General features: G+C 41.1%; 1 protein-coding gene across 21 annotated transcripts in view; it reads left to right on the top strand.

The window, feature by feature from the left end:
• Positions 1–12,812, top strand: part of PTK2 (protein tyrosine kinase 2) — a 430,903-nt gene that overhangs the window by 252,931 nt on the left and 165,160 nt on the right. For all 21 annotated transcript variants that reach the window (XM_030546389.1, XM_030546388.1, XM_030546386.1 and 18 more), the window contains 2 exons: positions 6,724–6,778; positions 12,223–12,363. In XM_030546389.1, the coding sequence (XP_030402249.1) occupies positions 6,724–6,778; positions 12,223–12,363 (196 nt within the window). The remainder of the gene's footprint in view (positions 1–6,723; positions 6,779–12,222; positions 12,364–12,812) is intronic.

Genomic DNA, 12,812 nt, shown 5'->3' with positions numbered 1-12,812 from the left:
CATGGACCTCCCCTTCCAGGTGGACTATGGAACTGTTTTTCGTCACAGCAGTGAAGGTCACTTTTCAAGCAAAGTTGTTTTTTGCTTGTTATAGCACAGTCCCAGGCCCTGATAGTACATGAAGACTTTTTTGACCAACTGAACATAAACAAACACCCTCTGCACCTGATATGGCTGCTTATTGCCTATCATTGTCAGGTGTGTTCGATGTAAATTTGCTGTTGATCAGATTTTCAGATGAAACTAAAGCTGGAGGGAGGTAGCCCAAAGAGGCAGACAGAGTCAAACTTCAGAGTGACCTGTAGCAGTTAAATCAGTAGGGACTGCAATAAAGGGAGACTTGGTCCTAATAAATGTAAATCCCTACACCCAGGAGAAGGAATTAAGCTGCACAGATGCAAAACTGGGAGATAGAAAGAAGCATCTGCACCCACTGCATTAAAAAAAACTTTAAGAAGCACATCCCCCTTCATGCTGTCCTAATATTACTGTTCTCTTTTTTATATCAACTTTTTTATTGAAGTGTTGAGGGAAAAAAATAGAAATACAAAACTAATAGAAGAAAAAGATACATTTTCTACAACTAATAAGCACCGTGGTAACAAGCCCAGAGAGCTCACTGCAGTTGGTATTTGATGGGTTAATCCTAATGAAGTTTACACTGAAAAGAAAATGCAGTGTTTATATCCAATAATTCCCACTGATAGGAGAGCATCAATTATAGTAAATATAAAGCTGTTGGCATAACCACATAACTAGAGATGTAGATTAATCACACTTAACTCATGCGATTAACTAAAAAAAATTAATTGCAATTAAAAAATTAATCACAATTCATCGCAGTTTTAATCACACTGTTAAACAGTAGAATACCATTTGAAATTTATTAAATACTTTGGATGTTTTTGTACATTTTCAAATATATTGATCTAAATTACAACACAGAATACAAAGTGTACAGTGCTCACTTTATATTATTTTTCATTACAAATATTTGCACTGTAAAAATGATGAATTGAAAAACTATTTCTTTTATTTACCTCGTACAAGTACTGTAATGCAACCTCTTTGCCATGAAAGTGCAACTTACAAATGTCGAATTTTTTTTGTTACATAGCTGCACTCAAAAGAAAACAATGTAAACTTTAGAGCCTACATGTCCACTCAGTCCTACCTCTACTTCAGCCAATTGCTAAGACAAACAAGTTTATTTACATTTACGGGAGATAATGCTTCCGGCTTCTTATTTACAGTGTTGCCTGAAAGTGAGAACAGGCGTTGCAGTGGCGCTTTTGTAGCCGGCATTGCAAGGTATTTAGGTGCCATATATGCTAAACATTCGTATGTCCCTTCATGCTTCGGCCACCATTCCAGAGGACATGCTTCCACGCTGATGATGCTAGTTAAAAAAATAATGCGTTAATTAAATTTTGACTGAACTCCTTCGGGGAGAATAGTATGTCTCCTGCTCTGTTTTATCCAAATTCTGTCGTGTATTATATTATAGTATGCCATATTATAGCAGTCTCGGATGATGACCCAGCACATGTTGTTCGTTTTACAACACTCCATCCAAGGTTTAAGAATCATAGATTATTAGGGTTGGAAGTGATCTCAGGAGATCATCCAGTCCAACCCCCTGCTCAAAGCAGGGCAACTCACAACCCTGGGTTTAGCAGGCCAATGCTCAAACCACTGAGCTATCCCTCCCCCAATCTGAAGTGCCTTCCAAATCTGAGAGGGACGAGGTGTGCAGCATACCTTTAGAAGTCTTAAAAGAACAACACTCTGATGCAGAATCTATAGAACCCGAACCACCAGAAAAGAAAATCAACCTTCTGCTGGTGGCATCTGACTCAGATGATGAAAATGAACATGCGTCAGTCCACTCTGCTTTGGTCATTATCGAGCAGAACCCATCATCACCATGGACGCATGTCTTCTGGAATGGTGGTTGAAGCATGAAGGGACATATGAATCTTTAGTGCATCTGGCACATAATGATCTACAACAGTGCCATGCGAACGCTTGTTTACAATGTTACTGAAAGTGAGAACAAGAAGCAGGCAGCATTGTCTCCTGCAAATGTAAACAGGATTGTTTGTCTGAGTGACTGGCTGAACAAAAAGTAGAACTGCGTGGACTTGTAGGCTTTAAAGATGTACATTCTTTTATTTTTGAATGCAGTGGTTTTTTCATACATTATTCTACATTTGTAAGATCAACGTCCATAATAAAGAGATTGCATTGCAGTACTTGTATGAGGTGAATTGGAAAATGCTATTTCTTTTGTTTTTACAGCACAAATATTTGTAATAAATATAAAGCGAGCACTGTACACTTTGTCTTCTGTGTTATAATTGAAATCAATGTTTGAAAAATGTAGAAAACATCCAAAATATTTAAATAAATGGTATTCTATTATTGTTTAACCATGTGATTAATCACACGATTAGTTGTGATTAAGTTTTTTAATTGCACAATTAATCGCAGTTAATTTTTTTAATTACTTGAGAGCCCTAATATAAACCAGTAACAGCTATTAACTATCCCTAACTGCCAATGAAAGTAAGGCTGCGAGGTCTTAGTCTGGCATTGTTGGTTGAGCTCTCTCCTGAATAGGTGTCAGTCCAGTCCACAACCATGAAATGCAGCCGTCTGGAGTTTGCACGTGGTATTTTATGTTATGGCTATGGGTACATTTCAATTTATAATGCTTATTTCTTGCTTATAAAAGTTTTGAATATTGCAGTCGCGGACCACTGCTGTAACTCTGTATACTTTTATGTTAAATTCTACTAAATTAAGAAAATTGGATTTACAATCTAATTTTAAAAATAGGATATGCTGTATTAGCAAATGTGACTAAGAGTTGCTATTCATTAAATTCTGAGTGGTGATTTGTGTGGCATTTGCTGCAAACTCAGATCTGTAATCAAAAGCTGTTATGTGATTCAGTTTAGAAACAAATTATTGTAGCAGAATGTGGGAACCATGTGCTATAATAGTGTTAAGATGGTGACAACACTGCATTAATTTAGAGAACTTAATTTTTGCAGAATTCTTCTGCTCGCTAAAGTGTTTAATGTTAACTAAAGTATTCCTTGTCAAAATGTCTTTGCATATTATTTAGACTGTAATGGTGTGTCAGGTTTATCTAATTCTACGTAGAATGATAAAACTACATTATTTGAATTTGAGATGAAATACATCAAAGGACTTAATGTTTATGAAATTTTATAATCTTTTCCAGCTTAATATCATTGCACAGACTCCGGGGTTCACTGCTGTGAATGAGTATTCTGCTACTTTTAATTTATAATGTTTTAAAATGTATTTTATGAATTTATTGTATAACATCCTGAGTGCCCAGAGAAAGTGCTTCAAAAGATTATTTTTATTCCATAAGTAAGACTTAGAATTCCATGTATGTTGTTTCCCTCTTAGCCCATTGGAAGGCAGCTGGTTGTATATACTTCACAGGTTGACTAACAGCAATTTTCTGACATAGGTGGAAATCTGTGCAGTCTCCCTCAGACAACAGATGAAACTTGCATGCAAATTAGCTGCAGAGTAAGGTGGTGATTGAGTTACCTCTGATATGTCAAAGGTCTAGGAGTCTTGTTATGGCATAGATACCTGCTTTACTGTAGCCATATACCGCACAATCTGTAAAGTCAAAACGGCTTAGAATTTAAAAATGAATTGTAACAGACCAGCAATCCCAGTGATGATTGAACCTGGTGCTTTTCTAAAGAAAAAAGCTCCCATCCATGTTTGTAGCTGCTTCCTTTGCTTCACTCTGACTCAACAGGTACATTCTAGGCTTCAGGATGACACACACAGTGACAATCCTGGCATTTTATTATATAGATCGGGGTGGCCGAACAGTTAAATTACGGCTCTCAGAGCCCCCACAATTCTCCACCTGCCAGACTGTTTGGGAGAGCTCGGGGCTTCTGCCCTATGGTGGGGCACCTGCCGGGACTCAGGGCTGAAGTCTCATGCCATGGCAGGTGCTCCAAGCCCCCTGGACCCTGCAGAGCAGAAGCCCCAAACCCCAGCAGATGCGCCCTCACTCTCAAAAATCTGAAGATTGTTGTATGCAGCTCAGAGGGTCAGGAAGTTTGGCCATACCTGATAGATGTTTGAGGCACATTACTATCTTCCCCTCCCATTCCAAATATATCAGCATGGAAGGCTTTCCTTAATGTTCATTGAAGAGGTAGACATGATCCCGTCTATGAAGAGTTCACAAACTCAAATTTATTTATTTTATTTTTTTTTAAGTATAGTTTGTATTACCACTTGAGAAGATTAGGGCAGAAATCCTTTCAATACAGATATTTTTTTCCAGTTTTGAGCCTTGTTTTCTTATGCTAATGTTAATATAGATTGTGACATTTGACACAACCTGGTACATGCTGCTCAGATGCACCAGCAGGATGGTATCTTCGTGCTCTGACACACCTCTGGAAATTCTCAAGCTCTTCCCTTTCAGTCTCACCTGCTCTAGAAGTTGGCTGCTAGGGAGAAAATAGGGGCAGCCAACTACTCCATAAAAGCAACAGAATTCAAAGTCAAGGGTATATTTATAAGCCAGGCTAAGCACTATTTTGAGTACTATATTGTCATCCAAATTAGACATTGAGCCAAACTAAAATTCCAGATCAACACCCAGAGGTTGGGATAATCTGAACCTGGATCCAAACTTTTCAGATTGGGTCCATGTGACAAATCGCCAACCTTGTCTCAGCAGGTCCTGCACTACCAGGCAGATTACAGTAGCCTCAGAGGCTCACTGTGACCCTGCACGTACCCCTTCTCTCTCTAGAAGCAAGGATCACAGCCTACTGAGCCATTTTCATCATAAGCCAGCAAGAGAGGTGGGAAGAAGCAACTCTCCCTCTCACAGTCTCTGTGATTAATCAGGGAGGGGGTAAGGGGAGCCCAGGCCTGCACTCTACTCTGGGCTCCATTCCAGGGACCCTAATAGTAGCAGCTATTGGTAACTGACTTTTTGGAAACAAGAAGAGTATAATTCCCTGGGCCACTTCCCCACAGCAGCCCCCACTTCCTCAGCATCTACTTCACCCTTACCTCAGGGCCTCCTTCCTTGTGCCTGATAGGGTTTGTCCTACCCAGTTTCTCCAGCAGCACAGCTTCCTCCTACAACTCCTGAGAGGCACCTCTAACTGACTAATTGGGAGGCTTTTAACTAGTTCCAGCCAGCGCTTGATTGTTTTCAGGTGTTCCAATCAACCTAGCTGTCTCCACTGCTTTCTAGAAGGATCTTAATTGGCCCCAGGTGTCTTGATTAACCAGGAGCAACTGCCATTTGGTTACCATGGTAACAGGGATTTGTGTAGTCTGGGGCTAACATACCTGTTTCTCACTACTTTCCAATAGTCATCTGGCCTTACTCTATCACAGTCCACCATTTGTGTTTGGTTTTTTTAATCCTTTCTGTCTGTCTTTCTAGGGTGTGCATGTGTGTCTGAAATATGGAGTGCATGGGTGTGATGGTAACATTTTGTTAGCATTCGTGTGGGATGGTCACGTTGCTCAGAAATGTAGATTAGTTTAAAAAAAAAAAGTGGCTGTATGATGCCTAAGGGATTGGGACACTAAATAAATTCTATGAAAATAATTAGAGGGCAGAGGATAGGTGAAGTGGTCAAGGGTGCATGATAAATATATCACATAGTTTTGCAATTGCATCTGTGTATCAACACTGACACTTAGAAATGTAGATATGTAGAGTGGAAGGAAGTGGTTGAGGAGGTCAACTTGTCAGTTGAGTGTTGAATGTTTTAGTGCATATTTCATTGCTTTTTACAATTGGTGTTGGTGGCATATGCAGTCTTGCAAACTTAAAGTCAAAAAAGTTTTTGGGGATATAGATAACATGTCAGGCTTACACTGGGTACATCTTGTTTCAGCCAAGAAGATGTTTTAATCCTAAAGGTTTAAGTTAAGTTTAAGAAAAAAAATTAGAGTAGAAATACATGCACAGACCTTAATTATAATGCTGCTAGAAATAACACAGCAATACAAATATATTTGGATGCCCATAAGAAGGAGAAATCCAGTCTAGCAGCAGCCAGAGTGGTCCTTGTAACCCCTCATTTATGGTAAATTCTACAAGTCAGAGGACGGCTTTTCTCACAAAACAGTTGCAGGTGCGTAAGTATGATTGGGTGTTCCAGTTTTCATGCTAGTCCTTTCTCAGTATACTGTGTAGTGACTGTGTTTTTTAGTGTTTCTTGAAACAATAAACTATGTACTGTAGGCAATTCATTTGCAGCACTTCTCTGTGATTGCATGCGGACACCATTAAACGCAATGCAGTCTCCATCTCAGGTACCTATTCTAAAGATGATATCTTTCTATATTTAATAATAGAAGATACTACTGTACAGCAATTGCTATGGAGTGGCTAAAGTTAACATTTTAATGACTCTGAATTTGCATTCTAATATTGAACTTTACTGAGGATTATATTCGCATGCAGTGTTGTTGTAGCCGTATGATGATGTGAACTGAAAAAGAATTGTTTAAGCTTGAATGCTTGTCTTTCTCACCATAAGAAATTGGTCCAATAAAAGATATTACCTCAACCACCTTGTCTCTCTAGTGTATTTACATGCATTTCTAAAGACCCCATCACCATGGTATCTCAAGATTTCTTATCAACAGTATATGTGTGTTTGTTTATTTCAGGAAAGATGTTGGCTTAAAGAGATTTTTTCCGAAGAGTTTGCTGGATTCTGTAAAGGTAATTATACTTCCCCTTAATCATGTGCCTCAATTCCATGAATAGCATATTTTTTAAATACTGGAGAAAATGAAAATGGCTTCCATTCGTCTGCTTCTGGGACCTGAAAAGTGAGTGATGATTTGCATTTATAGTAGTAAGTGGGCTGCTATGGAAACATTTTTCTCTTGATGAGAAAAGTATTAATCACTGGTGTTCTCACACATTGGTAGCATGTAATGCTAGGATGACCATATTTCCCTACGCTGAATATGGGACACCTGGTAAAATTACTCATATTTAAGTGAGTTCAACGACAATCAATCAGAACAATGCCGTATATAAACATTCAAATTAATATCAAGTTTACCAAGCCCCTGTTAAAAAGAAATACTGCTAGTTGGATTCTTTTTATTTATCTTGTTATTTTTAAGGCTTTAGGGTTCACAGGGGGAGGGTGACAAACACACCACTGTCCCCCCTCCCCCCTACACACACACACTGGGAGAGGTCTCTCACACACACACACACACACACACACTCTCTCACTCTCACACACCTCTCTCACAAGGCGGGGTGGGGGAGAGGAGGATGACCAGCCGACACATCCCTCCCTTCCCAGTGCTCTCCGCCCTCCATGCTTGGCTGGGCCCCCAGGATGGACCTGCCTCCCCTGGTACCTGGCACCACATCTTCCCGAGGCAACACGTGGGGAGGCACACAGGGTCACGTGGCCCTTCTCCTCAGATTTCTGCCAGAATATGGCCAGCAGCATCATTTTGGCAATGTGCAAGAGGGAAGGGATGGGAGCTGCTTCCAGCCACAGAGGAGGAAGAGGTGGGGAAGAGATGACCTGGCCCGTGTGTCATAAACAGATAGCTAAGGGTTAATGTCTCTTTCACCTGAAGCACCTGACCAGAGGACCAATCAGGAAACCGGATTTTTCCAACTCTGGGTGGAGGGAAGTTTGTGTCTGAGGTCTTTGTTTTCTGTCTGCCTGCTTTCTCTGAGCTTTGGAGAAGTAGTTTCTACTTTCTAGTCTTCTGTTTCTAAGTGTAAGGACAAAGAGATCAGGTAGTAAGTTATATGGTTTCTTTTCTTTGGTATTTGCATGAATATAAGTGCTGGAGTGCTTTGATTTGTATTCTTTTTGAATAAGGCTGTTTATTCAATATTCTTTTAAGCAATTGACCCTGTATTGTGTCACCTTAATACAGAGAGACCATTTGTATGTATTTTTCTTTCTTTTTATATAAAGCTTTCTTTTAAGACCTGTTGAAGTTTTCTTTACTGGGAAATTTCAGGAAAATTGAGTCTGTACTCACCAGGGAATTGGTGGAAGGAAGAAATCAGGGGGGGAGATCTGTGTGTGTTGGATTTGCTAGCCTGATTTTGCATTCCCTCTGGGTGAAGAGGAAAGTACTTTTGTTTCCAGGACTGGGAACAGAGAGGGGGAGTCACTCTGTGTAGTTTCACAGAGCTTGTGTCTGTGTATCTCTCCAGGAGCACCTGGAGGGGGGAAGGGAAAAAGGATTATTTCCCTTTGTTGTGAGACTCAAGGGATTTGGGTCTCGGGGTCCCCAGGGAAGGTTTTTCAGGGGGACCAGAGTGCCCCAAAACACTCTAATTTTTTGGGTGGTGGCAGCCAGTACCAGGTCCAAGCTGGTAGCTAAGCTTGGAGGTTTTCATGCTAACCCCCATATTTTGGACGCTAAGGTCCAAATCTGGGACTAAGATTATGACACCGTGTCTTTGCAGAGCTCATCTCTTCTCTCCCCCACCCCCGACTTGTCCCTTCCTGGCTACACAGTGCCGAAAGGCAGCTAACTCCTCCAGGCTGCTGCAGGCCACTGACATAACCCAGCTGCCTCCAGCTACAGTAGGGGCCGGAAGGAGTTGAGCCCTAAGGATGCATTGTGCACCAAGGCCCAGGGAACCTGACTGCAGAGGCTACAGCGAACCTGTCCAGAGGGTTGGCTCTGCAGGGGAGGGTACCTAGGAGATGGAGCAGCCCCATGCTCCCTGGCGGCAGGACCCAGGGTGGGGAGCGGTGAGTGAAGAAAGAGCTAAGCCCCTGCCCCAGGGGCTGCTGTGGAGCCTGCAGGTTCAGGGCATGAACAGGCTGGAAATTGCTTCCCCCTGCCACTCCAGGGCTTAGCTGATGGGCGGAGAGGCTTCTCCATGCCAGCACTGTGCAGAGTTTGGCACACGCAAGGCTCAGCTCCTCCTGGCAAGCGCTATGGGGTGGAGGGTCTTGGGCTTTCCCAGGGCTCCAGCCTAACCAGAGCAGTGGGGGAAGGAAGGAGCCTACCAGCCAGGCTGTTGGTGAACTGAGCGCTCTGACTAGGGACTGGTTCTCCACACAGCTCTGGGAGTGGGACGCACTCCACTTGGGGAGGGGATGTGGAGGAGCAGTGGGTCGGGGGGCAGAGAGACAAAGCAGGGAGAGGACAGCAAGAGGGGGAGAACATAAAGGGCTGATGGGTGGCAGGAGAGGCAGCATGTAACCATGTGGCACCTGCCTGCACTCATTGGCTGCTGCAGTGTGCAGACGGTGCCGGCCAGAAGTGGGGCGGGACCCTGCTGGATGAAAGCCAGCATGCAGCAGGGGCTGCACTGGCGGGCCAGCAGAAGGAGTGGCTTTCCTCATGCCCTGCGTCTTCACCCCGCTACCACACCAGCCTTGCACACCCACCCACATCGTTGGCCACTGGATACCTCCTTCCCCCTTACTGCTGATGGGAGGGCAGGTGGCTGGCGAGCAGGGATCCAAGTAGCAGCAGGACCCGCCAGTACAATGGTGGGGAGACAGAATATATGGGACAATTTGCCCGTTTTTAAGAAAAAGTCGGGACACCTGCAGGAGGGCTTAAATACGGGACTTTCCCTTTAAAAATGGCCACCCTATGTACTGCTATGTAGTTATATAGCAGATATGTGAACTGATGAAGTTTGAGCTCATCACAGAGGTGATTTGCATGACCTTAGAGATTTAATATTTAGCTAATAGGGTTACACTTCTGTCTTCCTTACCCAATGTAGTAGTGCTACAGACTGTCTCAAAGTAATCTCTCTGTTGTGATGTTGCTTAGAATATAACTTCTGAAGCAGAAGGGGAAATTTGGAGAGAGGAAAAGAGCATGAAGATACCATCATGCTGGTGTATCCTCCCAGCAGGTGGGGACAAACTAGTACTAACAGTGTCCAGAAAACTTCTGAGGACAGAGCATTTTCTTCAGAGGGTCCTTGGTTTGGAATTGTTCCCCTGGCCAGTTGGCCAAATCATGGCATAAGGTTCCTTTATTTGATCCACCTTTGTCAGAGGGTGGGTCTGCTGCTAAGGGGTTGCTGATTAAGGGATTGGTTGAGCATATTGGGGATGTTGCTTCTGAGTTTGTTGCTCTTTATTGTGACACATGGAGGCAAAAAGTCCAGGAATTTACTCTCTATGCTGCCAGATATTGATACTGTACTTAATATTTTGTGCAAATGTGTGTTTCTTTATATATAAGTATAGGTGTATATATTTAGTTCATCCAATGAGTACTTTTTTATGAACGTACGTATCTACAATTAATGATAACAAAGTGACGCCTACGCAAGTCCTGAACACTTACTCACCAAAACACACATTTCATGTCTCAAGAATACGTAATCAGGTTCTTGTGTCTACTCAAAGTGACGGTACCTGTTTGGGCAGAAGGATGACCTTTGCTGCTTGTGCATTGTTCATTTTTAGCATTGGAGACTTTTAATAAAATGGTGTAAAATTCATTTATTGTCACTAAATTGTACATCATCTCATACTTTAAGAACCCAGAAGTTGAAGGATATATGGCCTTGAACCAATGAATCACCACACAAGGACATGTTTAATTTTGCTCATGCAAGTAGTCCTGTTGATTTTAATGGGATTACTCACATGCTTGAGCAGCACTTATACGAAGAGGACAGAATTCTCTATGTACAAATTAGTCAAACTTTGCCATAAAAATAATTGTACACAGGGCCTTTTTAGTACTGGACCGAATAGACTATCCAGCAGTATATGTTACAAAGCAAACAGATTCGTGTGTACACTGACAGTTCGTCAGATAAATCCTTCAAGAAAAGTGGTTGTGGTATCTTCATCCTGCAGCCTAATAGAGAGAGTACAAGAAGGAGCATTAGTTCAGGATATATCCGCTCGAATTACATGGTTGAACTGAAAACTCTTCTCACAAGAAAAAGAAATAGAGCACAAATAGACATGGATATTGTGATGTTTGTTTGACTTACAGGCAGAATGCAGTCAACAGATTGCTGAAAATATAGCTTTAACTTTGTGTCTGAATAAAAGAGGATCTGTGAAGAGGACTTTATTTTGAAAAATATATATTTACTTATCAGTAGGAGGTTGCAAAAGGTTTTGGGACAAATTTTCAAAACTGACCATGTGTTTCTGATATGTATGAACTACAAAAGTGCTATATGCAAATTGTGTGCACCAGTGATCAGTTAGGTGCCTAGCCTGGAGTATAAGCACAAATAAATGAGCATGTACAAATTAGAAGACAGAATGTTTTAGCAGAATGTTTCATAATTTATTGAAAGCATAGGTTGCTGATGACATTTTTTACACTGATAAGAAGTTCAGAAAGTAGGGGTAAACAAGGAGCTTAGAAAAATTAGTTCACACAGAGGATAATAATCATATTGTCTTGTACTGTTTTGTTTAGAAAAGAGATGACTGAGAGGGGATATAATAAGAGGTCTATAAAATCATGAATCGTGTGGAGAAAGTGAATAAGGAGCTGTATTTAGCCCATTGCATAACACAAGAACCAGAGGTCAACCCAGGTTTAAAGCAAACACAGGAAAGTACTTCATGACACAATGCACAGTTAACCTGTGGAACTCATTGCCACGGGATGTTGTGAAGGCCAAAATTATAACTGCATTCAAACGAGAGTTAGATAAGTTCATGGAGGGTGAGGTCCATCAGTGGCTATTAACTAAGATGATCATGGATGCAACCCCATGCCCTGGGTGTCCCTAAACCTCTGACTGCCAGATACTGGGACTGGATGACAGGATGGATCACTCAGTAATTGCCCTGTTCTGTTCATTCCCTCTGAAGCATCTGCCACTGTTGGAAAACAGAATACTGGGCTAGACGCACAATTGATGTGACCCAGTAATGGCCATTCTTATGTTTTTAATTCAAATTGTTAACTTTATTTTACACAGAAAGCATCTATCAGTAAATATGGAGGGATATTGTTGTGTGCAGTAAAATTGGAAGACAGAACAGTGCATTATTAATGTTTGGCTGCATTCTTTTCTGATTAATAATCACATCTTTTATGTTTCATTGGTAATTTGAGTAACTGATATTGAATAATAGATGTGTTTAATATTCACCATCACTGGCACAGGTTTAGATGCACAGACACTAAGTGATCTTTACATATTTCATTACACAGGCCAAAACACTAAGAAAACTGATTCAACAAACATTTCGACAGTTTGCCATCCTCAACAGAGAAGAAAGTATTCAGAAATTCTTTGAGATCCTGTCTCCAGTATACAGATTTGACAAAGAATGCTTCAAATGTGCTCTTGGTGTAAGTATAGGGAACTCAGTAATCTGCAAAACACATTATGGAATAATAGGTATAATTGACATTGTTTAGACCTGCAATTAATTGCCTGTCTGTAGTACACATTTTGATTAAAAGTGTTCTCTTTTTAAGTTTCATTAACCACAAAAGGTATTGATTACATACCCATCTCTCAAAATGAGTATTTCAGAAGCATGAGAGTTTGGAGTAAGAGTGGTAGTTAGATGTCAGTAGATGCAAAAATGTATTGTATTTAATATACATTGGTTCTTAACTTCCGAAAGCCAGGGAAAGGAATAGTTATATATTAATCTGTTTGATTTGTTTTAAAAGAGTTTAAAAGTTTGTAAAGATTGTTCACTGATGAGTGTAATGAATGATGCTGGAGAGCCTTTGTCCTCAATTTTGTTCTCTTTCCCTTTAAATGTCACCATCTCCTCCTCCTTCTACAT

This window comes from Gopherus evgoodei, unplaced genomic scaffold (genome assembly GCF_007399415.2).
Source record: "Gopherus evgoodei ecotype Sinaloan lineage unplaced genomic scaffold, rGopEvg1_v1.p scaffold_44_arrow_ctg1, whole genome shotgun sequence".
Lineage (NCBI taxonomy): Eukaryota > Metazoa > Chordata > Testudines > Testudinidae > Gopherus > Gopherus evgoodei.
Note: the sequence above shows the minus strand (reverse complement) of the source record. Positions and strands in the feature narration are given on the sequence as shown.